The sequence below is a fragment of the Mastomys coucha genome, unplaced genomic scaffold (assembly GCF_008632895.1).
Source record: "Mastomys coucha isolate ucsf_1 unplaced genomic scaffold, UCSF_Mcou_1 pScaffold18, whole genome shotgun sequence".
In the NCBI taxonomy this organism is placed as follows: domain Eukaryota; kingdom Metazoa; phylum Chordata; class Mammalia; order Rodentia; family Muridae; genus Mastomys; species Mastomys coucha.
This window is the reverse complement of record NW_022196900.1, coordinates 34,182,654-34,210,567: the sequence shown is the minus strand read 5'-3', so window position 1 is coordinate 34,210,567 and position 27,914 is coordinate 34,182,654. Positions and strand designations below refer to the sequence as shown.

At 38.9% G+C, this 27,914-nt stretch overlaps 1 protein-coding gene across 3 annotated transcripts in view; it reads right to left on the bottom strand.

Annotated features, from left to right (window-relative positions):
• Frmd3 (FERM domain containing 3) overlaps nt 1-27,421 on the bottom strand; it is a 191,370-nt gene extending 163,949 nt beyond the window's left edge. For 2 of the 3 annotated variants that reach the window (XM_031377683.1, XM_031377682.1), the window contains exon 1: nt 26,688-27,421. In XM_031377683.1, the coding sequence (XP_031233543.1) occupies nt 26,688-26,834 (147 nt within the window). In that variant the 5' untranslated portion in view covers nt 26,835-27,421. The remainder of the gene's footprint in view (nt 1-26,687) is intronic. The other variant, XM_031377681.1, reaches the window with a different exon arrangement.
• Nucleotides 27,422-27,914: the final 493 nt, after the last annotated feature.

Below are 27,914 nucleotides of genomic sequence, written 5' to 3'. Positions count from 1 at the left end.
AATACTACAACATCTATTTGAGTGATTCTCAATTTTTAAAAAGATGTCATGGAAGGCTTCCAAAGGGAGTTTCTTACTTCATCCTTAGATCCTGATTCAGTAAATTTTAAATATAAATTCATAAACCTACTTTCGAATATCCCTTTGCCCCATTGATTTTAATGAGAATTTTCAGACTATAATATCCAGGGCATGAATGGTTTGCTCAAAAATCTCTAGAACCTGGTTTGAGACAAAATGTATGTTTTGTTCCCAGAATGTGATTCCATTGAAAAAGAATGACAGACATTCTCAAGAAACATGCGTAAGGAACTCACAGAATGTCTTCCTGGAAGCTCTGCACACATGAATTCCTTTCTCACTGTTCCAAACTCACTATCCAGCTCACCTAGTCCTCAACACAGCTGTCCATCACCTTAAAAATCTTATCTTTGGCTTTGACCTTACCTCTTCTTCCTTGAGACTAAACAATCCATTCACTATTTTCAAAACTATTTGTTGGTCTGTGGCATTGGGGATTGATTCATACTTATATGAAATAATTGACAGAACTATCTTCACAGTGTGGATGACAAAATATTCAAAGGGCTTCATTGTACTTAGATTTTTAGTAAATAAGAACATATATAGGCTAATCACAGTTTTCTCTAGTATAATATAAATTAATAAGACTTGTTGGATAGAGGAGGGTATATGAAGACTAGATCAACTCATTCAGAAAGAAAAACTTTGTTTCAAGTGGCAATGAAAAGATGGGTTTCTTAATTTAAAATACTGTTTTTAAAATAGTCATTTTAAATATGTATATGATCCATTCAAACTGGTCTAGTACTAGACAAAACAATACAAAACAAATAAAAACAAAAACAAAGAAAGAAAGAAAAAAGACATTTTTCTTTTTTTTTTAACATTTTTTAATTAGATGTTTTCTTTATTTACATTGCAAATTTTATCCCCTCCAAAAATCCTCTTATCTCATCTCCCCTCTCCCTGCTCACTAACCCATCTGATCCACTTTCCTGTCCTAGCATTCCCCTACACTGAAGCATCAAGCCTTCATGAGACCAAGGGCCTTTCCTTTCATTGATGTCCCACAAGGCCATCCTCTGCTACATATGCAGCTGGAGTCATGGGTCCCTCCATGTATAATCTTTGGTTGGTGGTTTAGACCCTGGGAGCTCTGGGGGGTACTAGTTGGTTCATATTGTTGTTCCTCCTATGACGCTGCAAACCCCTTCAGCTCCTTGGGTTCTTTCTCTAGCTCCTCCATTGGCGACTTTGTGCTCAATACAATGGATGGCTATGAGTATCCACTTCTGTGTTAGTCAGGTACTGGGAGACCCTCTCAGGAGTCAGCTATATCAAGCTCCTGTCAGTAAGCACAGTAAAAAAGAAAGACGTTTTTTTTCTTCTCCAAAATAGCCATGCTATTACCAGGTAGATATGCACTGTTTATTCTGTGTCCAAACAAGGCAATATGAAACAAAAGGTACAATTCAAATGATTTTGTGTTGAGTATCTATTACGGAACATGAGGCCCATCCTTAAATGTGGTTAATATGCCCAGTGAGAAAATGAACTTCTCCTTTACAAACAGCTTCTCAGTTAGTGATGGGAGCCTTGGTCCTCTTCCTCATTTCAGTGCCTTGTTTAGCTTGAACCTAGATGGTTTCCGATTTTGTGTTTTTATGAATTTGGGTTTCTGTGGATATGTGCTTCTTGTTTGTTGTTTATTATTATGGTTTGTTTTATTGGTTTGTTTTTTGTTTGTTTTTGTTTTGTTTTGTTTTTGCTTTTTGCTTTTCAAGACAGGGTTTCTTTGTGTAGCTCTGGCTGTTCCTGGAACTCACTTTGTAGACCAGGCTGGCCTCGAACTCAGAAATCCACCTGCCTCTGCCTCCCAAGTGCTGGGATTAAAGGCGTGCACCACTACTGCCTGGTGTTTGCTTGTTTGTTTATTTGTTTTTTGGTTTTTCGAGACATGTTTGTTTTTTTAAAGCAGGGAAAAGATAGTAGAGCTGAATTAGTCGGGATCATCTGGGAGCAGTTGGGGAGGAAAATAGTATATGAAAAAAATTTACAATAAAAAAATAAATATCAAATGAGAAATCAGAAGGCTGTTTTATTTTCACTCCCCCAGAAGGCTGTTTTAATGTTGAATACAAGAACAGTTTCTGTAATAATCACATCATGTTGTCGAGAAAAATATCCAAACCTTGAAAATCAGGCATGAGATAATTAAGCATCATCCCAATGACACATAAATCATTTTCCAACATAGCCACATAAGGGCCACCTCATTCTTTAGAAATATACATTTGACTCAACTTCATATTAACTACCCTTTAGGATAAGTACTATGGAATTCGATGCTTACTTATTGAAGATTTATAAGCCACAAATAATTTCTGTTTCTAAAAAGAAGCAACTCAGAGTTTATTTTTTAAATCGCCTCAGTGAGATCTATCACAGCTACTCCTTGGTATATCTTGTGTTAGCATCATTCTCCTTCAGAGAATATGTATGCTTACTATGTTTCTTTGAACTAGTTGGTCATCCTTATAGTTCCCTCATTAATTGGCTAATCAAATCCTAGGTTCATTCAAATTACATCTGTATAGGAGAAGATGTTTGGGTGTGGCTAGCTGAAGAGCTCCTTCGGCCATGACCAGTGGTAATGAACGCATAACAACTATATAAACTTATGGAATTTTAACATAGAATTTTCATTTACTGAAAAGTTTTCATTGATATTTTCCTTGCCATTTGACCCAGTCATCTCTCTGCCCTGTAATGAATGCCAATTCTGTGATATCACAGAAGTCTGAATTTCCAAAACTCTTTGTTTTGTTTTGTTTGTTTGTTTTTTTTTTTTTTTTTTTTTTTTTTTTTTTTTTTTTTTTTTTTTTTTTTTTTTTTCTTTTTTTGGTTTTTTGAGACAGGGTTTCTCTGTGTAGCCCTGGCTGTCCTGGAACTAACTCTGTAGACCAGGCTGGCCTCGAACTCAGAAATCTGCCTGCCTCTGCCTCCCAAGTGCTGGGATTAAAGGCTTGCGCCACCACCACCCGGCTTTTTTTTTTTTTCCCCAAAACTCTTAAACCAAGGTTCCATTTAACCCATATAATTTTTCTAAGATCCTCACCCCTTACAACAGCCACTGGGATCTTCCTGGGTACAAGTTTCTCTTACGAAGTCTACCCCACTCTGACCTGGCTGAAACCCAGATACATAGAACTGAATCTTCTATATAAATAAAAAATACCACAGAGAAACAAGAGGTCACATCTACATCATATTTGGTTCAGTGTCCTATTCCTATTGATGGATTGCTACAAGAAATTAATTTTGTATCATATTTTACATTTAAATAAGTGTTTATGTCACTGAACAAAGCTAAATAAGTGAAGCAAGGGTGTCCTCAAGAAGACCAGAGGCAGTGCAGGAGAAAAACAGATAGAGGGCATGTGAGGGCATGTGAAGAGTGCTTTATTTTTCCGCATCAGTCTCTACTTTCAGCTTCACATCCCACACACTGCCTGTTCTGATACTATAAGCAAACTCACAGAGAGGCTGGAAGTGCCAGGAAAAGTCTAAAAATTCTTTCTAAATTACTAGTAACCATGCTAAGAAAAGGCCTGAATCAAGAAAACAACCTGACAGAATTTTTCCAAAAAAAGACAAGCAAATGTATTTTCTAAAGTAAGCTACAGACTATGGGATAGATAAGTACACATAATATTACTCCAAATGGTAAAACCTAGGTGTTCTATTTTGAAATTGATAAAATAAGTGCTATCTGTAGGTAGCTATGTATGTCATGGACAGATGACATCCTAAAAGGACCATACAAGTGAGTGTTTATTAAGGAACAGGAGTAATTTCTCTCTGCTTGTTCTGTGATTTTTCAGAAAGGACTGTTTTCATCCATTCTCATGGACAACTACAGCATAGCCCCTAAGTAGGTCAAACAACCACACTGGGAACAAAAGAAAGAAACAGTCTTTTTGGTCTGTATTTACTCTGTCTGCCACGGTTGGGAGAGCCATAAAATGTTGTTCGAAGACTCAGCTCTACGTCAGCCCCATTTTCCTCTTACACAGTGTATGACTCCATAGATACCCACCAGAAGAGAAATACTTGAAAGGAAGCCAGGGACTATCTACAAGCCTGAGACTCAAGATGCACATAGACTTCCTTAGGAAAAGTAAGATAGTATTACTGACCCAGATATTGCCATGTTTAAGGAACAAAATATATATATACAGTGTGGCAACTCATGCATGTATTACCAGTACTCAGAATGCAGAGGCAGAAATATCTCTACAAATTCTAGGGCAGCCTGGTCTACATAACGAGATAACGAGCTTCAGTAAAGTCAAGACAACAACATAATAAGAACTCAAACTCTCTCTCTCTCTCTCTCTCTCTCTCTCTCTCTCTCTCTCTCTCTCTGTGTGTGTGTGTGTGTGTGTGTGTGTGTGTGATGGTTAATGATGTTTATAGTGCACAGAACTTGATCGTAGATTGGGGGAGAAGATAAAAATCTAAACTGTTTCAGGCAGGATAATAGAGAAAAATGAACCTATTTAGAGTATCTTAGAGAATAGATACAATTTTATGCCTGTGGGTTCTTGAATAGTTAGATTACCTCTATAAATCTCCCTTTAATGTAGAAATAGGAACATGTGCCTTGAGTAGAGTTTATAAATGATGTATCAAGGCATCTGAATACTGAGTCTGGTTCCAGGGTGTACAGTGATCATTAAGGATAGACTTATATATTCTAGTTTTCCCTTTTTTTTCTAAGCATATGACCAAACCTTGAATTTTTTTTTCCAAATCTGTGTCTTAAGGTACGATTTGTTTAGGCCAATGAGCAACTGAGGGGTTCATGACAATATCTTTCAATTACTGTGATACTATTTGAGATGCAGCCTCCAATCATATTTGGTCACTGTGTGATATGATGGTCAAAATATACCTGCAACTGCCATGGGACACAATGTATAAGCAGGAAGAGAAATATTGTACAGAGCTACTGATATTTAGAGGAGAGGATATTATAACAGCATATTGTAGACCACCGTTGCTTAAAGGATAATCTAACAAATTTTGGACAATGTCGACTCTGAGTTTTTGTGACTATGGTATCCAAGACCAAGGTACTTCACAGAGGAAGGACCTTGGTATGTTAGTTAGAAAGAGAAAAGGCAAATAATCCTAGTTCCTGATTTTGTGCTGTGCCTCTGTAGAGTGAAGATTTAAATGTTCACATTAATCCTCATGGGATAAACACAAAATAATCTATAGATTAAAAGCTTAAGAGTTCTGAACATCAGCCAGAATAATCCTAACCAAAGAATCAAGGTCAACAGCCCAGAAAAAAAATAGAATTTAAGTATTTTCAGCCTTTAAAACCCATCAATAGATGAGAAAACATCTGTTTCCTGTTCTAGAGCATAAAGCCATGTTACTAAATAGTGGTGAGCAACCTTAAAAAAAAACCTGCTTTTTCCTAGTCCAAACAAACAAATATATTAAACTCTCCTTTTCTATTGATGTCTCAGCTGTAAATGCCACCACAGGATGTTTCTCATTTTCCATCCAGGAAAGGCAGAATGCTTCACTTTCCTGCATACTGAACCACATCCCCAAAAGGCCAGCATCAATTTCAAAGTGTGAACATCCAGTTCTTTATAGACATCTAGCACAGAAGAAATGAAAGGCACTGGACTGAAGAGAAACAAAACAAAACAACAAAAATCAAAAATCAAAAACAACTGTCTTAGTCAGACCTTATCAAATACAGCAAACATGAACTCCACATTCCAGTGTATGAGAGTTCGAATCCTATGCTTATCCCTCAACAGGTGAGGGATCTTAATCATCTTCTTTGAAACTGAGTTTCCTCATACTAATATTAATGACAAGAGATTCTATTTGTGAGGTGAGCTTCCATTTATCAAGCATAAAGCTTTGTGTATATTAATTTTTTCCATATTCCCAGTAACTCTATAATATAGTATTTTTACAGGTCTTATAAGGTAAAGTAAGGCTCAAGTCTGAGACACAAATTTGGATTTTTATAACTCGAGCCTAATCTCTCCACTCCCATCTACTATCTACTGTGTGTGTGTGTGTGTGTGTGTGTGTGTGTGTGTGACAGAACCTCACTGAGTATCTCTTGCACACCTGAAACTTGTATAGATCATTCTAGTCTTGAAATGACAAAATGACCTGTGTCTACAAAAGGTTGCATACCACATGTTGCACTAAGCTTATATTCATTTTTTCTTTTCTTTTTGAGAATATAATATGTTGAAGTAATTTCCCTTTCTTTTCCTCCCCAAATCTTCCTATATTTCCCTCATTATGATTTTTTTTTACAACTTCAAAAAGATATATTCAATGAAGCAGCCAGGTAGAACAGATATGGTTATGATTATTTGATACATCAAAATATAAAAATCATCTAAAAGTAATGGTAAATTTCCGAAAACAAGCTAATAAATTTTTATGATCAGTTACTATTTAACCTCTAGTTCCTGTTCTTCTGTAACTTTTCAAAGCATAAATTTAAACTGTTTTAATTCTTTCTATTTAAGGGTTTCTTTTCATTACTATCTTTTAAATATATGCCTATTTTATTAATTATTGTTACATTCATATATGCATATGTACATACATATTCACAAATATGACCTGTTTTGTATCTCTGAAGATGTATGTCACTTCTAGGGTAGAAGAAGTAACAGTGTATAGAACAATGACCACCACCCTTGCTGTCCTGATACAAAGCTGGCACATACTTAGCATACCTTCCTCTTTTCTTTTCTTCTGTCATTATCTATGCTATTTTATTTTCTTTAGACAGTAAATATTCAGCATATGTTAGGTGAGGAGGCTGGACCTCAAGCAGATGATTGGGTTTTTCTAAGCTCATCACAAACAGCCAAGGGCTACTTCTCATAGCTCTTACATAGCATAGCTTCAACATTGCTCAATCAGTGGTTGATGGTTGAAAACTTTAAACCTGCATAAAATAAGTCCTCTCATTGTTATTTTTCCCAATTTCTCAATATTGTTTGATCTCTTTTGAAGTTCCTTCAAAGATTAGCCAGCATGGAAGTAGAGGTCTATGATGCCATCAGTAGGGAGACTACATGACCTTGAGCTGAAGACCAATCTGGGGTGAGTTATTCTTGGTTGTCATTTTTACTAAATCTGAAAGTAAGTAAATTCTGAGACACTGTGTACACATTTGAGAGATTTTTTTTCTTGATTGGATCATTTGAGGTAAGAAGAGCCACCCTAAGTCTAGGTTATTGGAGTTAAGAAGTCCTTTAAATCTGAGCAACTCCTTCTGATGGGAGTCTACATAAAGGACATGGAGGAAGGAAGTTCTTATTCTTCACCTGATTGTGCTCAGTCTTCACTGGCAACTTCATTCCTTTACTGGCATTGGAGCCTACTTTTTTAGAACTCTGGTATATACTGAAGGCCACCTTAGAGATCCAGCCTTGGACCAAACAACTATTGGATTCTTGGGCTTTCTGTTGGGGGACAGCCATTGTTAGAAAAATGAGACACTGATTTTAAGATATACAAATAAATATTAGATGTTAATAGATGGATAGATCAATAGTAGACAATAGATAAATAGAATGATGGGTAGATAGATAAATTAGATAGATAGATGATAGACAGATGATTGATAGGATAGGATAAATGAGAGAGGGGGAAGGAGAGAGTGAGAGAGGAAAGTTTCATGCTATCAGTTCTGTTCCTGTAGAGAAGTAGAGAGTACACTGAAATATATGTTAAGATGAGACCCTGTATCTTAGTTTCCTTTCAATTGTTATAATAAACACTGCAACCAAAAGCAACTCCAGGAGTAAAAAGCTCATTTTATCTTAACATTCCATGAGTCCATCACCAAGAATAAAAAGGTTGGAACTCAAGGGAGGAACCTAGAGGCTGAAACTGAAGTGAGAACTGCTTACTGGAATGTTCTTTATGGCCTGCTACTAATAAAACCCAGGACACCTGCTCAAGAGTGGCACTTCCCACAGTAGATTGGGCCCACCCTCACCAATCACTAACCAAGAAAATGCCCCCACAGACTGGAGTATAAGCCAATCTGATACAGATATTTTCTCAGTTAAAGTTCCCTCTTCCTATATAATCCTGGTTTGTGTCAAGTTGTTAAAAACCACCCAGCATATCCTGTCACAGAAAAACATAAATTAATTAATCTCCTGAACAAATATCCATAGAACAGAACGACCTGAAAACTAGGAAAGTCCCTGGTGGGTGGGTATTTACTCTTCTTTTCTCCTGTACACCTAGCAGCATTTCTGGGTGCCCTGAGTATAGGGTATATTTACTATATTTCAAATGTTCTGAATTATTTATAATCGTGAGGAAAAATAGACAACCTTATATAACAAATGGCACCTCTGTCGCCTAAGACAGTTTAGTTTCTGAACCATACAGCTCTTGCTTCCAACATGTCAAGGAAGTTAGAAGTAACTGAAAATCAAGACTGTGACTCCAGCTCCAGTCAGGCCACTGTTGCTCAGTGAACAGGGATCTGAGCACAGGCCTAATCATCACCTACTCCAGGCTAAAATGTCAGCAAACCTGAAGGTGGAGCTAAGAAGGATCAGTATCAGCCTCAAGCACCAGGGTCAGGTGAGACCTACCCTGAAAACAGCAAGGGGACCTGGAGTCAGAACTGGCAGGGGCCTGGGCAGCTGAACCTCCATAAGCTGTCGGGTAGATAACACCTGACATTTGGCTAGAGTGAAGGGAAATGTTCAGACTCGCAATGCAAGAGGCCAGTGGGTGGGCAATGCCTACAACATCCAGTGACACTGAGGCAGCTTCAGGACCAAGGGACAAAAGTCAAGGTCCCAATTTCTGATGCCACCACCTTCTGGCTGTGTAACCATAAGAAATCTATTTGTCCTCTCTGTGACCATAAATGAGGGACATAAGACCTACTTCACAAAATGTGTGTATTTCAGAATAGTTATGGAAAGGTCAATATATCGCCTTGCACTTACTAGCTAGACAAGTATGTCTTTTCCTTTTCACTATCTCAGAAAATATAAATTTTCTGTATTCAAGATAAATACAAATTGCAGGTATAAACTTCTTCTTTTTTTTTTTTTTTTTTTTTTTTTTTTTTTTTTTTTTGTTTTGCTTTTTACCCTATTTACCTTTGGTTTGAATTTGTAAAGATTGGTTCTTAGGAGTACAAAGGAATCTAATTTCAGTGTTTCTTTTTCTGTAATCATTCTACCTTATAATATTCCTGTACATGATGCTAAACCTACGTGTTTAAGAGAATTATTACATAGCTGAAAATAACATCTGATGAGTCTGTCCACAACCCATGCAGCCTTTCACTGTATCTTCACTCTTGTCTTGTCTCTATAACATGCTTCCTTAACTGACCATGCATACAGCTCAGACTGTCTGTGCCTTACGACAAGATTAAGAGCAAGTTGAAGGTAGACATTCGGACAAGCAAGGGAGGTACAAAAGTGCACACAGCCCTATCCAAACTTAACACAGACATTTACCGCAACCAGCAACTTCCTGTGACAATGGATATACCTTTGACTGTGGAATTAAACCCTAGGTCTTCAAATGGTGCTAGGAAGACTTGGCAAGGTGGTGCTCCAGCAACCTTCTGGAAGTGGCCACATAATCAGCGAGTCACATTCCGAAAGCCCTGTAACATCTTTAAATATTAACAATTACTCAAGTAAATCAAGGCTTTGATCCACTATCCAGCAACTCGCCAAGATGATGAAACAGTGCTTGAATCAGTTCTAATTTTCAAGTTTACCTTTGACTTACATGACTTAAATAATCCTAACTTCGAATTTCCAGTTTCCTTGATCTCTCTCTCTCTCTCTCTCTCTCTCTCTCTCTCTCTCTTACCTCTCCCTCCCCCTCTCTTTTTCTGTTTTGTAGCCAGGACTAACAGCTTCTCCTTCAAATTCTATTGAACTTTATTGGTAGAGCTACAAGAAGTAAAAAGAAAGGGCTGGAGAGATGGGCCAGCTGTTAAAGGTTAGGCATATAACCAAAAATATAAGAAGTTAAAGAAGATTATGTCTAGATAAAAACCATTCTTACCACCTTCTGTTCTTCATTCGAGCCTTGTTTAGTTCACTGTGATGTGGCCAAAAGATTCCCAGGTTTTAATATGCATGAAACAAATTTTGTTGAGTACCAAAAGCCTAACTGAATCATGCAAACAATATGAATACCAGAAGAAAACTAGTATTTCTTGAGGTAAGTCACTAATGAACTTCTATGGATATTGCTAGGAATTAGGCTTAATACTCAAAATATTTAGTAAGAAGGCAAGGGGCATCATCCTGAATATATAAGAAGCTAAAGATAAAAAGCTAGTTTTGAAACTTGAAAATATTTACAGAATCACCTATAATAAAGCCCTTCCTGATCAAGGTAGGTCCCCTCTGCCCTCCCAGCTTCCTGTTCCCCTTCTCCACCCTGGCTGACAACGTGTCTTGTGCAGAGCGGCAACAGCATCATGGTGGAGGTGGTCAACTGACACATATGTTTAAGATTTGTTTTTGTTTGTGAGTATACGTGTGTCTCTATGAGAATGGGTACTGCATGTGTGTGGCAGTCTGCAGAGGTCATAGAAAGGCATCAGACCCCTGGAGCTTTAATTACAGGCATTGATGACATTGATGTGAGACATTGATGTGGTTCCAAGGTTGCAACCAATCCTGGGTCTTGTTTACGTCCTAGTAGAACTGTGTACTATAGGTACAGTAGAGACACCTTCCTATCCAACAAAGCTGGAGAACCAAAGAACTGTCAATACACAGTCTCCCTAGACAATTCCTTTATTGGAAATCAAGTCCGTTGGTGAGATACTATTGTATGGGAAGTGTTAAAGAGACACAGTTTCATACTGAAAGTCAGGGTACAATGTACACACTGGGAAAATACAGGAGAAAAGGCTTTAACAAGTATCCACACAAGTGCCCAAATGTTAAATGTTTTATAGGCTCTAAGGTCTAAGCAATCTAATACATAACTGGTATTAACCTGAGAGCACTAAAACCTTGCCCTACAAAACTACAGGAAACGTATTTCTTCTGATTTATTTTATTAAAAAAACAATTTTTCCTACAATATATTTTGATCATATATTCCCTTCTACAACTCTTTCCAGATCCTACCCACAAAACTCATTATGTTCTCTCTCTCTCTCCCCCACTTCTCTCCCTAAAAACAAACATGTAGATAAAAAAAAAATCCAAAAATCAAAACAAACAAGAAAATGACCAATAAAACGAAGCAAGACAAAAATGCCCAGACAAAACAAAACATGACCAAAAGTCTACAAAAGTACCCATTATGTTCTTGGCTAAACTACTCGTGGACATGGGGCCTTTCCTGAGGTATAGATAAGATTCCCAGTAAGACGTCATTGAAGAAAACTGATTTCTTTTCCCTTCGCTAGTGGGTATCAGTTGCAGATAGGTTACTGATGGGAGTCCATGTCCACTTCCTTCTCTCACTGATGGAGCCCCACCAATCCTGAACCAGTGAAGGCCTGTGCTTGTGCCAGTCTGAGTTCATTTGGTCATCAGACCTGTTATGTCCCAACAATCATTTTCACTGGAGTCATGTGTCACCCTGGCTCTTAAAATTTCTTTTTACATCATCTTCTGCATATATCTCTGAGCTTTAAAGAGTAAGCTTTGATAAAGAAATCGCATTTATGGCTGAATATTTCAATGTATCTCACTTTCTGCACATCATTCAGTTCTGGGTTTGTTAATTTTCTTTGAAGAGAGCTGACTGAGGCTCTGATCTGTGGGTATACTAGTATCCCATTAGGAGACATTTCAATGCTATGTTCCTTCATTAGAGTAGTAGGCAGAGTGGTAGCAGTATTTCCCCTAGGCCCATGAAGTATCTAGTCTTAGGGTCTTAGACACTTTAGAAATGTCAGGCATGAGTTCCATCTCACGGAATGGGATTTAAGCCCAATAAAAATATGGTTAGTTATTTCCATAAATTTGTACCATTATTGCGTTAGTATATATTTTTAGCACGATCAGTGATGGAGATTGCAGAAGTCTTTTTCCTCCAGTAGTGTACAGAGTGCCTTCCATTACTCTTTATAGTGATAATTTTCTAAAATGAACTGTGGTCCTGGACAAATAATTCTGTATCTGTCCTCAAAAACAAGCAACTGGAGCAGGTGGGATGAATTAGTAGATAAAACTGTTTGTCATCTGAGGTGAACGCTCAGGTCCAACATGGTAGAAGAAGAAAATTGGCTCCTGCAAGTTGCCCTCTGAACTCCACATGTATGCCATGACATGAGTACACATCCACACCCATACATATCCACCCCCCACCCCGGCATAAACCTATCCACCCCCACACACACATAGAAGTACACATTAAATAAAAAAATAAGTAAAGGTAATAAAAATTAAAAACCATGAAATTATATTCATTAAATGATAGCTTGTGATTTACTTTTATGCTATACCAATAAACTATTTTTTAAAGATATGGGAAGAGTTCCCTCAGCACCAACTTTTTAAGAAACCCTTGGGACTGAGGACATGGCTCAGGGGTAGAGAAAGTGCTTAGTATGCACAGTAGGGGTTCAGTTTTTCCCACCACAAAGAGGGAGGAAGGGAGGGGGAAATAATGAACAAAAAAAACTTAGTAGCTTCAAGGTTATCTCTTTCGCTCCTTTCTTTCTATAAATAGGGGGGAAATAAAAGAAAGCACTCAATAGTGGCAGTACCTCTGGGCTTGAATTTCATCCGAGTTTGCATTTAGGATTCAGTGCAAGGAATCACTCTGCCTCAGCACCTGAATAATTCACAACTGCTAAAATATCTACCCAGGTCATGGGCAAACCCACTTTGCACTGCACACTGATGGACTGAGTGATTCTACTAAAGCTCTTTGGGAACAGCAGCCTAGCCTATCCCCACTCCCCCTGCAACCCTGCCACAGACATCTAGCAAGACTCTGCTTTCCCTGCAGAGCTACTTTCTGAGATGTCTGGTATTATTTCTTGGACTCTTACAATAAATTTTAAAGTTTGTGGTCTCCAGCCAAGTCTGGATAAAACCTCCGTCTATCACTGTCTGTATGTCTTGGGACAAAAGACCTAACATTTTTATTGGGTGTTTTCATTTTTCGTACTTGTAAAGTAAGAATAGTAATTGCTACTTCCCAAGGCTGCTTTTGAGGTTTAGTGAGATGGAAGGTGTTTACCATAAGGCTTGAAGCATGGTAGAAGGCTTATTGTTTTGGTTGTTACAATTTGCCAAGTGATTAATTTATTCTCTCATTTAATCAATATTTGTATTAAGCCCCACAGGGTTCTAAAACAGCCTTTATGGAGCTGCTAATCAATGTGGATGAGAGAAAAGGAGTATGCCCACAAAAGAAGAAGCAGGTTAACAATCCCAGAGTGCTATGAGTATGTGACAAGGGGAAATATACTTTGTGTGTAAGGAACAAACAGTAATAAATTCTTAGTTTGGGAACAGGAGTGGGTAAGGGTACTTGCTGCTCTTACAAAACCTGGGTTCATATTCCAGGACCCACAGATCAGCTTACAGTCATCTGTTACTCCAGTTCTAGAGAACCCAGTACCGTTTTATGGCATCTATGAGTACTAGGCATGCACATGGTGTGAATATATACATTCAGACAAAGCACTAGCACACATAAACAAACAAATAAACATGTAAAAGTATTATTACCTCAGTAAATGTTTGCTGGTTGATCAGCTAATTGATTACAACAGGCCACAGGACCAGTCATAGTTACACGCACATCAGGCATACTGGTACACATCTCCAGGTCTTTTGTTTCTGTTCTCCTCCTTCTGAAGGCCAGGCTTATATTCCTTTTCTCATCACTCCCAGGTCATTCAGAAACTAATTCATTCTGCCTTGGGAAGATTCTCACACATCAGATAATCAGAACTTCTACAATACTCCACACTTCACAGAGAAAGTGGAATATTATTCAGGACCCATTGGTGGTAGACAGTCTTCTGTAGTAATATATAAAGGTTTTACGACAGGGAGATAAGAAGAGAAAGGGAAGGACATGAAACACTACTCATCTACTCCAATTATACTACAAAGGAGGTGAGTAAAATAGTTGAAGCAGTAGAGATTACCCATCAAAAGAGAGCATGACTATTATCAACTAGCACAAATATAAGTCCACAAGGAAAACATATAAGCATATGTGGGCACCAAAATACTGAAGGTTTTGAAAACTCGATAGAAGAAAACATTTCACATTTGGATCTGCAGGTGCTAAGTTGTTGAGTCCTATGAAACATTTCTCTGGGAATTGGGGCTCCTGAAGAGTACAGCTAGTGTCATATGCAGAAGGAGAATCCATTTTCGCTGGATAATCTCCTGTGTTTATTTGAATTTTACTTTGTGCTTTCATAATTAATGATGAGATATATTCTCTAAAAAATCAATAAGAGAACAAAAACTAATTTGAGAAGTGCTGTTTACTCTTCAGTATTTACAAGGGTGAATTTTCTTCTGCTTAATCATTATAGGTCATTTATATTTAGGTACAAAAAAGAGAAAGTATAGCACATTATCTAAGCTTGCATGAACAATAACTTATCCCAAAGGAGAAAGAACAATAAAACAGAGAGCAAGGTCCTAGCATTCTTTGGTATTCACACGCTATGTGGATCTGTCCTTTCCCAGACTTTAAAACGTATAGACACTGACTGGACTGGAAAGTCTAAAATCCTATCTATTCCCTCCCATGCTGCTATATACTCCTGAGAATAAAGGTGCATTTTTCCGTTATAAATTTTCCTATGGTTTTAAAATGTGACCCATGCTCAGTAACAGCCAAATAACATATTAGTATAGGAACTATTACTTCCCCTTCACTTCCAAGGTTGATTTCTGTTGTGGAGTTGACCAGGTGCTACTTAAACCACAGGGAACTTCAGATGACTGTTCTTGAAAATTCAGCTCCAGACTCATCCCAATTGCCCAGTTCCCACACAAGCTAGTACCAACCAGCCAGGACAGAAAGAGTACAAGAACATTTTCACAAATTATCTGTGGAAAAACTGTACACTGTGCATAGTGAGGCCTTTTTGAAGTTCTTATACTTCTGTCTATTTTATACTCATTTCCTGGAGCTCGTACAATTTTGTATAGCAGTCGGGTGGGGATTCAGTGCTACCTTGATAGGTGAGAGGGGTAAGTTGCCTTGGCAATATCTCCTGATTTCATGATTGATAATTAAGCATGACTTGCTTCACTGATAGCTTCTCTGATGGTGGAGGCAGAGTTTAAGATCTTAGCCAAGAATTTCCAATTCTAGTGGCCCTGAGATTATCCTTTTCAAAAAACATTAAGACATTCAAATCCTGAGACAAAACACTTAGCAAATCTTACCTGTATTTATAAAAATATGAGCTACATAACTGTTGTATAGTACTATCCTCTGCGATAAAGCACCCCATATTGGAGGGAAGTTTGTTAGCCATAGAATGTTCTAAAGGAAGGCGAAATCTTATGATGAAGCCTGTCGTCATTCCTACTCCTGAAAGTAACCCCAGTAAAACTGACTGGTTCACCAAGTAGGACTTCAGAAATATTCTGCGCTCTGTCACTAGTCCTACCTGTGCTAAACAAACATTTGTTCCCATCTCCCTAGGTGCAATGGCACCCAACCCCTACTCAGAACAAACTCTTCTTCAGCTTACTTTGGTCCAGACAAACCATACCCTGATGAATAGTCTAAACTCTTCCCTAGTAAATGGCCAATAATGTTTTCAAGATTCTAATTACATATTGCATTCTCTACTTGTACAGAGAATCATTAAGACTACACTATTTTATAAAATTGCAGTACAATTCTTTCAATCCCCCACAAATCCCATGTTTTTCCTTATGTTCAGCCTTCTACCAGAATGTCATTCCAACCATTACCTCTTCACCGTGTTCACTCTCCAGGTTTCGGTCAATGACTACTTTTTCTTTAAAATGCATATCACATGTCATCTCTGCCAAAAGCTCTTTTGTCCTTTTCCATGTCACATAAGAACATACATTTCAGTCACTGCTCCAGTAATGATAGCAGGGTGAAAATCTGACAGAAAGTGATACATGAGATTCATCTTAAAACTACATTTTATAATGTGAATGTATTTCTTAAGTATTGAATTTTGCCTTCATAATGGAGTACCTTAAAGGAACAAATCTAAGTTCTGCCTCCTCTCCCCATTTTATTTCAAGTAACACCAAAAAATGTTCATATTTAATAGTTACTTAACATAGTGGGGCAGGGTATCCTATATTCAAGAAAGCCTGGTGAGGACTTCTTTTTAAACAGTATATGGATTGGACACTAGCACAAAAAGACATACTCTATCTAACGAAGGTACAATTTGGAGAGAAACCTGAGCCATCCTCTTTGTGGCACGTGTTTAAGTCTGCTTTGTTCTTCTAATTCACTGTTCCCCAGTGGCTCCATTGCAGCTGGAGCTGCAAGCTCAGCTTCCGAAGTGGCTCTTGAATTACAGCACAGCATTTCCTGTCCTTACCCTTCTTTATCAGAACTGAACAAGAGGTGCTATCTACACCTGGTGGAAAAATGTTTTCCAAACCTGCAAGCAAAATTTACTGCTCAAGGTGCCCCTCAACCATGTGGCAGGACACCCATCTGGAGAAACACATCTCACTTGAGGTTTGGGAATTCAAAAGGTGAAGCTACCCTAGAAAAAATTCCAGGTGGTATGAAAGAACATGAAGGTTTTTTTTGTTTTGTTTTGTTTTTTTCAACTCCAGTGATTGCCTTAAAAAAAAAATTGTCAAGCTAAGTTGTAGCTCATGTTCAGTCCTGAAATATTATGTTCTCTTAATTTTCTAGAGGGCACTAAATACCAGAGCCTGACATGGGAAGAACTGACCTGACTTATTATAGGATCATTTTTAAGTCTACAAGTTAAAGCATCTTAGAGGAGTTGTACTGATGTTATTTATATTTTTCTCTCAATGCAGAGATTTATACTTTTAGAATAAAAGTTAATCAACCTAGCCATGGTCTGTTAACATGTTAATTATCTTCCCTGCCTTCAAGTAATCATACTCCTAACTATACCATAAGTACTAGGCCACAAAAGATTATGCGAGTAGTCCTTGAAAGGGCTTTACCAATATTTTAGTCACTAATTTTAACAATATGGAACTCAGATCCAGCCTACATTTCCACATCCATTTATACTATTTATGCCTATGGTACTTGTGGAGGTTTGAATAGGAATGGATCCCATAGACTCATGTGTTTGAATGATTGGGTCATGGGGAGTTGACAATATTAGAAGATGTGGCCTTACTGGAGTAGGTGTGACATTTTGGAAGAAGTGTGTCATTGTAGAGGAGGGCTTTGAGGTCATATATTCTCAAGATATACCCATTATGGCACACAGTCTCCCTTGCTGCCTATGGATCAAGACGCAGATATCTCAGCTCTGTCTTCAGCACCACGTCTGCCTGTATGCTGCCATGCTTCCCCCCATGCCAACAATGGACTAAACCTCTGAAAACGTAAGCCAGCTCCAATTAAATTTTTTTATAAGAGTTGTCTTGGCCATAGTGTTTCTTCATGGCAATAAAACCCTAAGATAGTACTGTGTCAAGAAAAAAAAACCATGTAAAACAATAACTAGCTGTCAACTGGCAATCTGTTATGTTCCCATTCTGTAGTGAGAATTTTGGTTTCTTTAAAAACCCAGTTATGTTATGTGAATGCATTCTGTTTTAATCCCAAGTGTTAGATAAAAGATAGCATAATCACTCGAGGCGATTATGATTTGCCTCATGCTCTAGAGGTGTGGTTTTGCCAGCTCCAGATAGTTTCTGAGAGTATGTGATATTTGGAATTCTGGGAACTTTTGAGAGGGAATAAATGTCAGAGCCCTGAGACTTGTCAGGACTAGAGGCATGCTCTAAGGAGGCTGCTGCTCCTGCTGCAGGTTTCCACTAATGCTGCTGTTTGTCAGATGGTAGTGAACAAAGAGAATAAGAAACTGGATATCCTGACAATGAAGAGAGGACTTACCCCAAGGAACTCAATACCCCTAATCAGCAAGAAATAGTCTAAAGAGGTCTGTGCTCCCATTCTCTCTAACCTTCTTTCTATTCTACCTAGTGTTGGGGAGGGGTTGGAAGGGATTGGCATGGAGAGGTGTGGTAGATATAAGAACCCAATAATGTAGATCAATGCCTACACCATTCAAATGAAGATTCTAGAACAGATAATCAAAAAGATTTTTAGATTTGGCTTTCTAACTTGCTTCTAGGTGATGTTCACTGATCCTTTAGTTATTCACCAGTTTCATGTATAACCAGAATGTCTGGTTAGACATTCTGAGAAATTGCCCAGCCTTGTATAGGTTGGTGTTATACCTGCATATATCTGTATTTATATTATGACTATATGCCATTTTGTTTTCAAATAAAAAATTTTATCTATCTCCCTCAAACTGATCAAGGACCTCTTAACTAACTTAAGTTTTAAAAATCTTTAGTTCTAGCCCTGTTCATGAAATATGGAAAATATTTAGCATAAAATTAAAATGATTTTTAAAAATAATTCATCTTTGAAAATGCAATTTTCTGAACTATACAAAAATTCATCATCTCATGAAAGAGCTAGACTTTTTTTTTCTGAAATTTCCTCTACTTTTGTCCTATGTCCTTATGTCACCAATGTTATGAGCTTCAAAGCTCACATTACAACAAAAACACACAGTGTAGTGCCCTTCAAAGGCAATGCTATGTGTGAAAACATTTTCAACCCCACGTGCCCCTTGACCATCACAGTCTGTAACCAGAGCACAGCCAAAGCATCTCTTTGGCAGCTTAGTTCACAGTTCATTTTTTTGATTCATAGAGATAATTTGAAGATTCTTTGATCTGAAACATAAAAATACAGCTTGTAGACCTAACTGCATGCAAGCATAGTTTTCTTGAGGAAAAATACAATGTTTTCTGGGAGTGGAAATGTTTCCCAGTGGCATTTAGATTGAGGCATTCTAGTCAGCTCTGGAATGCCAGATTTCCTGCCAAATCCTGAACATGATCCATATGCAAATTAGCGAGACAAGAATCCCTACTGGTCTTGAAGTCAGTTCAGGCAGGGTTCCATGGATTCATCTGCTCCTGCGTTGGAAATCTTACTGAAATCTAACTATTTTGAATGTGAAGTAGTAAGCCAAAGGAAGACTCAAATTTCGGATCCAGACAATTGTAGATCTCAATGCCAACAGCTCAAACTCTTGAACAAATTAGTTAATATTTCAGTGTCTGAGTATTCTTATTCATAAAATCAAAATAATGTTTATCCAAGAGATTTATATTATGTATTGGATATTATAGGTTAAAAGGGGATAACACTTAGAAGATACTGACAAATGGTATGAGATTCATTCACATGATCTCACACAACAGTTCTGAGGGCTCCTTTCAGTGAAACCTTTCACAGAGCTTATATATTGTTTTCTTTCTGGGAATGATTACTAGGGAAAACAAACTAGTGAGCAACTCAAGAATTTGTTTGTTGTTTGTTTAGAGATTTACTTATTTTTTAATTATATATGTACACTGTCACTTTCTTCAGACACACAAGAAGAGGGCATCAGATTTCACTACAGATGATTGTGAGCTACCATGTGGTTGCTGGGAATTGAACTCAGGACCTCTGGAAGAGCAGTCAGTGCTCTTAACCACTGAGCCATCTCTCCAAGCCTAAAGAATTTGTAACCTGAGATGTTCCATTTATTCTGGAGGCAGCACTCTGTATATGTTTGTGAACATGCTCAAAAGTCACTGCTGCTGCTGTAACCTTCCCTGGCATGTAATCGGAAACTATAGTCCTGCACAGAAATTTACCCAGATGTTAATTTACAAAAGTTTCACTAATCTCTTGTCATAAATACCCCCAATGAATAAGGAAACTAAAAGTTCAAGAAGCCTAGTTCCAGACCTATCATGAATGCTCTCACAAGCTTAGTTCCATGCCTGCCTGTCATGATCTCCCATCTTTCTGGTTACCCATTGTCATCTCCATACCAACAGACCTAGCTCCAGATCTGTGGTTTGGGAGCTATCTTTGCCTAATCTAGTTAAATAGCCTTCCCATTAGCTTACCTGGCTTCCTTTAAGCCATTCAGCTCCTACACTGATTCAGTGTAAGGAAAGCCAGATTATCATGTCAGACGGATAATCAAAGAAATCCATATGCTAAGGTCAAAGCACAGAAACAACTACCCTGGTAAAACTTTAAACTCTGTTTCCAGGAAGCAGAATTTAAAAAGAACAGTCATAAAATGAACCAAAGAATTCAAGGAATTAAAGAAACATGAGCAAAGACTTCACTGAACATCAATAGGTAAACAACAAATGCTTGAATTTTGTTAAAAACAAAAACAAAACAAACTACTAGATGAGATGAAAAAGATGATTTGGGATTTGAAAGTTGAATTCAATAAAGAGATAGAAACATTAAGGAGAGCCCAAGCTAAAATGAAGATGAAATTGAAAAATACAGTATCACAATTAGAAAACACAGAGAAAATTCTTTCAAGCAAAATGAATCAAACAGAAGTTAGACTATCAAGACACAAAAATAGAGGATTGAGGTGAAATAGGAAAGAATATGTTTTTTAAAGCCCATGAAAGGAACATGTGAAAATGTTGGCCACTGTCTTAGTTAAGGTTTCTATTGCTGCAATAAAAAACACTGTAACCAGAAAGTAAATTGGGTAGGAAAGGGCTTATTCAGTTTATACCTGAAGAACAACCACATTGTTGACCACCAAAAGAATTCAGGACAAGAACTCAAACAGGGCAGGAACCTGTCTACAGTATCCATGGAGTCTGTGTGTGTGTGTGTGTGTGTGTGTGTGTGTGTGTGTGTGTGTGTGTACTTCTTACTGGCTTGCTCACCATGGCTTGCTCAGCCTGCTTTCTTATAGAACCGAAGACCACCAGCCCATGGATGGAAACACCCACAATGGGTATGCCCTCCCACAATGAGTGGGCCCTTCCACCCCATCTATCACTAATTAAGAAAATGCCTTACAGTCAGATCTTGTGGAAGCATTTTCTCAATTAAGGTTCACTTGTTTCAGACAACTCTAGTTTGTATGTTGAGTTGACATAAAACTAGCCAGCACAGGCACCATCAAAAAGTTACTCTTTGAATTATAGGCATATATGAGTGATATGAATCGCGTGTGAATGTCAGAGACCAGATTTATAACAAGATCATAGAAAAAACATTTCTTAAGCTAAGGAAAGAGATATTCATACAGGTATAAGAAGCAAACAGAACCCCTACTAGACAAGACCAGAAAAGCAACACCCTACAACATATCATAGTTCAAATGGAACCAAGAAAAATATTGAAGGCTACAAGAGAAAAAACATAAGCCACATCTAAATGAAAACTCATCAGAGTAGCAGCTGATTTATCTTTTTTCTCTTTCTTTCTTTCTCTCTTCCTTTCTTTCTTTCTTTCTTTCTTTCTTTCTTTCTTTCTTTCTTTCTTTCTTCCTTCCTTCCTTCCTTCCTTCCTTCCCTTCCTCTTTCTCCTCCTTCGTCTTCTTTTTTGGTTATTATTGTTGTTTTGAGACAGGGTCTCATTATTTAGACAAGTCTGGCCTCCAACTCATAGAAATCCACCTGCCTTTGCCTCCTGAGTGCTAGAATTAAAAGAACATGCCATTACACCCTGCTCAACAGCTGATTTTTCAGTGGGAACTTGGACAGCCTTAAGCACCTGAGAAAGTGTACTACAAGTTCAAAATGACCTTGACTGCCAACCTACACTATTGTACCCAGCAAAATTGTCTGCCAGATTTGAAGGAGAGAGCAAACTGTTTTTACAAAGTTAAAACAACTTATAAAACAAAACAACAAAGAAAGTAGAACCCTGCAAGCAATACTTAGAACTGAAGAAAAGAATACACACACCCAAGAAATTCTAGAAAGAAAATAAACGAAGTTAAATTTCCATGAAAGAGAAAGGAAAACTAAAAACTCAAACCTTCAAAAATGCAATCTACATACACCTTTCTATGATTTAATAGTTTCTAAATAGTTGTGCCAACTCTCCAATCAAAAGAAATGGGCTGAATGTATTAAGAAACAAAAGTTAGTGTATCTATTGTCTACAGGAATCAACTTAAAAGATAGGTAATACCCTTAAGTTAAAGGATAAAAAAATGTATTCCAAGCAAATGGGTTAAAGACAAAAGTAGTTGTTGCCATACGATAAAATAGACATCACACTAATACTAATAGAAAGTGACAAAGAAGGGTACTTCATTCTAATCAAGGGATCAGTTAATGCAGAAAATGTGACAATGTCAAACATATACACACCAAACTTTGGTGTACCCAATTTCATAAAAAGCATACTAATGAAATTAAAGACATTTTAAAACTAACACAATAACAGTAGGGTATTCAGTGTCTGCTTTCTCCAATTGATAGGTAATCTGGTCAGAAATAAACAGAAATATGAGAAATAAATCTTACATCAAATGAGCCTAACAGAGCTATATAGATTATTCTATCTAAACACTGAAGAATATATATTCTCAGGAGTACGTAGAAGTTTCTTTACAATAGACTACACATGCTGGGACAAATTATTTGATAAAGCCTGAACAAATAACCATAACATTCTTGACAGAAGTACAAAAATATATCCTAAAATTCATATGGAAGCAGAAAAGAAGCCAAATATTCCAAGCACTGTTGATTAAAAAGTAATATTAGAAGAATTGCCATTTCAGACTTCAAGATATATTATAGAATTGTAGTAACAAAAACTATAAGGTATTGGCACAAAACCAGGCATGTCAACAAATGGAAGCAAATACTCAAGACCTAAACATGAGGTCATTGCTCATAATTAGAGCAATCTGCTATTTAACAAAGAGGCTAAAAGCAATACACTCTAGAGAAAGGATAGCATCTTCAACAAACGATGCTGGGAAAAGTAGATATTAGGATGCAGAAGAATGAAGTTAGACCTATGTGTATCACCATCTACAAAAATTAACTCCAAGTTGAACCACAATTTGAAACTTGAAATGCTACAAAATGGGCATACACTACAAGGCATGGCTGCAGGAGAGGACTTTATGAGTAGGTCTCCATTTATACAAGAGTGAGACCTCATAAAACGACACCATATGCCATATATCCTTAAGCAATATCACTCCTTGCCACATGTCCAAAGGACTTGATATTCTACTGCACATATACTTACTCAGCTGTGTTTATTGTGGTCCTATTTATGATAGCTAAGAAATGAACACAACTTAATTGTCCTTTCACGGATGAATGAGTAATGAAATTTAAGTACACATATACTATGCTATACTATTCAGCTGTAAAAGAAAAATGAAGTCATAAAATTTGAAGATAAGGAGATGGACTTAGGAAAGACTATATTGGATGAGTTAACTCAGACCCAGAAAGAAAGACATTACAAGTTTTCTCTCATTTGACCTTCCTAGCACCAAATCTTTAGAAACAAGTATGCAATGTAGAAATCCGGACAGCATAATGGTCCTACAGGGTAGGAAGGGTTGAGAAGTGGATAGCAAGATATGGGTAAAATAAAGGTCAAAACAGAAAAATGGGAGGGGGCACTAACTGGGAAGAGCAGGGGGAGGTCATTATGGAAGTTGAAGGAATGAGTGGTGAGAGACAATACCAAGATTATTTGATAAAGCTTGAAGAAACCTTATTGTTTTTCATTTACCTAGAATTATACAATTATATCACACACACACACACACACACACACACATACACACACACATACACACACACATTTGGGCTGACAATGCCTCCATAAGAGCTACAGACTAACAAAAACTACAGTATCGGTTATGAGAGGTCTCCCTGTGAGTGGTTGGTCAGAATACTCCTGTTGCTACTGTTGCCTTCCAGAGCTTGAAGGTAACATTCTATTTCTAAAGATACTATACACTTATGACAGGGAACTGAGATTATTTTTATTTAAACTGAATGTGACCTGAAATCCTCCTTCTTGTGTTCTAGCTTCCATAATACCAGAAAATACTATGAAATATTTTTAGGGAAGTGATTGAGTAAAGTTTCTAATGTTGTGGTATAACCATGATCAAAAGCAACTTGGGGAGGAAAGGGTTTATCTCTTAAACTTCCAAGTCTATCACTGAGGGAAGAAAAGGAAGGCCAAGGACCTGGAAGCAAGAACTAAAGCAGAAGCCATGACTTTACTGGCTTGCTCCTATAGCTTTCTGAACCTGCTTTCTTATAGCACCTAGGACCAGCCCAGGAGTGGCACTGCCCATATACTAGCTAGGCCTTCCCACATTAATCATCAATCAAGAAATCTTCAACAGGCTTTTCCACAGGTCAATCAGATGAGACATTTACCCAATTTTGGTTCCATCTTCCTAAATGGTTCTATCTTGTTTCAAGTTTGACATAAAACCTAACCAGTACAGGAGGGAAACAATGGTCCCACTGAACTGCAACACTTAGGAATTATAAAAATGACCATCAGGACAGGACAAGATATCTACAAAGGTGCAACAACAGCTGCTTGTTGAACATAAAGTTCACTCAACAGGAGTGAAATCATGAATAGTACTATAAACCTAGCCAACTTCCCAGAGCTGGTGAGGTCATGGGTCTTATGACTACCACTTTGCTAGGTCAACAAAACTCCTTCCCACACTCTAAAATGTACCCACAGACAAAGTAGGTACCATCCTTCATTAAAGAGACATCTCTTTAAAGCAAAAGTAGACCCTCACATAAAATCACAGTTCAAAACAATGCAAAGATCAGGGATCATGGGGACTCTAGCCTCAGTGGGTACATCCTAAAGGCTACTGCACCCATTGCTAAGGGAACATTGGGTAAAAGCTTGCAGAAGGATTACAAGATGCAGAATACCAGATGTTCACTGGGAAACAATTTCTCATAGAAATGGCATACACAAGACCTGAACAATGGCAATATCAATATACATATTAAATGAGAAGGAGGAAATTTTTACAGAACCCTACCCTATATAAAGAACACTGGACAATTATGACCGTGGAAAAAGAGAATTAGTGTTTTCCCAGGGATGAGTCCACTTACTGGTTACTCAATAAAAGTGATCTGCTCTGAAACCATATACACATAAACAATAAAAACAGACTGGGGTGGGGGGGGTATATTCTTACACATACCTATATATGTAACCCAAATGATAAAAGAACAGAGGCATCAGTTGAGATTGTGGATGGGGTGCATGGAAAAAGTTGGAGAGTGGAGACTTGGGGGAGAGATTGGAAAGAGGAAAAGGAAGGAGGAAAGTGATGTAATTATATTTTAATTAAAAAATTTCTTTTTAAAAATTCAGGCACAACCTAGAGGCGGATTCCTGCCTCTAGGAGGTGCTAATGCATTCACATCCCACAGGCATGGGTCTTAGAACCTCAAGATGTAGTAGCCTGAAAGAGGTAACCCTAAAAATAATTAGAGTTTAAACTCTGATGCCCACAGTGCTTAGTTCTGATACAACCTTTGCAGAATGTGCTTATCATATGAGGTCATGGGAAAAGCTCACACTGCCCTATCTGAACAAGTGCAGCTAAAGGACATACAAGCCTGTTTGTACATACACATAGACACACCACCACCACCACCACCACCACCACCACCACCACCACCACCACCATCACCAGGCAACAACAGCACCCACCACCTGGGGTAGCAGCAGCAGCAGTTTACAAATATATTTGCAAGGCCAAAGACAATCTTCCAAGGAAGGGAGCAGCCAATAAAAATACTAAGCAACGCGCCTTCTCCTCCAACTTGACCACATGAATAGTCACCAACATTCCAAGCTCTTTAACCGAAGACCCAGCTTCCTGCGGGACCCATTTGCTAGCTTCATGAATCATTTTCCTTTCCCCGAAACACTCATTTCATGTTTCTTTTGAGGTAGCTCCAAATCAATACAAAGTGCATCCCATCCCTCAAGGTTGGAGCCCAAGATTTCTAGGAAACTTGGAGAAGTCCATTACCACACTAGAGAAATCAGACTCCTGTCAGAGAGACAGCAGGGTTCAAAAAGCAGGTTCCCAAACCGCCTGGGCGCGGGAAACAGAAGCGAACCCTGGCTGGTGGAGTCCTCTTCCACGTGGTGGATGAGAAAGAAGACGGAGGTAGCATGCAAGGGTCTCCCTTGGCTCTGTGGCTTTTATGTCCTGGTGAGATAGGCTCCAAAGGGACCAATACAGCGCTAAGCAAGAGACATTTGCTTACAGTCTCAGCCTAGGAGCAACATGAAGTGAGCCCAGGGAACACATCAGGGTAGGGGGCTGAGGTTAGGATAACACACAGCAGATGACTACAGAGGGCCAAAGCCCCTATTTTGAGGACTGAAGCAAATCCCGCAATCCAGCCGCTCTTCTCTGCTGAGATGGGTTTCCCACCAGAGCATGCCTACCCTCAGAGCCCTCTCACTCAATCCTGCACCTTGCGAATATACCGCACGCCCTGCAGCCTCCCCCGGTGCCACCGCACCTGGATGTGGCAGGAGACCTCCGAGTCGTCCAGCAGGCGAATGGTGCATTTCATCTCCTGGTTGAGCGATTTGATACTGGAGCTCCGAAAGTGAATCATTTTCATAGTCCTTCTGCCCCTCGGCGCACAGTGACAAGAAGCGAACATACACAGCAGCACGCGGGAGCCAGCCGAAGGAGGCGCGGGGCCCGCGCGGCCCTGGTCCACGCGGACATTCACACGTTCTCAATACAGTCGCGGCTCCGGGTGCAGCTCCGCCCGGAGACGGCGGCAGCGCAGGGCGCCTGCGGCCACCAGCGGCGAGTGGCGGGGAGAGCCCGTCCCTCCCTCTCCTCTTCACAAGCTCCAATCCCCGCCTCCTTCCCTAGCTAGCTCAGAGGGCACCTCCCTTGGCTTGGGCTTGAGGCTGAGGGCGTGAGAGCCCGAGACCCTCCTAGGGCTCGCGGCTAGAAGAGGAGCAGGACTGACTGTCTCCAGATGCCCAACAGCTCTAGTGGGGGCCACCTCCAGGGCTGCTGCTGCGTCAGGGTAGGCCCTGATGCTTTCCTCCAGCTGGCCGCCTCCTCCCTCCTCCCATCGCGGTTGCTAGATGGTCCCTGCCCTGATTCCCTCGGACTCAAAGGCGCCCCGCATTGTGAATTCCCGGATCCTGGCGGCCAGCAAAGAGTGGAGAACAACCCACACACCCTCAAGGGAATTCCGCTGATGGAGAGGACTGTTGGGCTGGTAGGGATTATCAAACAATGGCAGGAGGTACAAGCATTGCACATGCACACAGCCGTGGTTAACAGCCTCGGATATTCCTGGCCGATTTTAAAGTTAATATTAACTGAGATTAGCCTCCCGTTTCCATCTTTAGTTAGTAGTTGTCTTAGTAGTGTGATTTTTTTTTAAATGACACTATCTCTTTAGACCCCCAACTAGAAGCTCTATTTTGCCCCACCCTCTTTAGGGAGCCTCCTCCACCTCCAACTGCGTATGAATCTAGTAGGAGTCTAATGACAAAGACGTCTCCCATCCTATTTTAGTCTCTTCTCTGGGTGCTGGAAACCCTGGAATTCTCTGTTGCTCTCCAGGAATTCATTGTCATCCCAACTGCTCCTGTCCCTGTGTGAAATGCTCTAGGTTCAAAGGGTGGCAGAGAGGTTGCAGCAGTTACAGGTGGGTAGCACTTCGAGATGGAGGGAGGGATGTTAGAAAATAGGAATTACATGAAAGCTGCTTTGC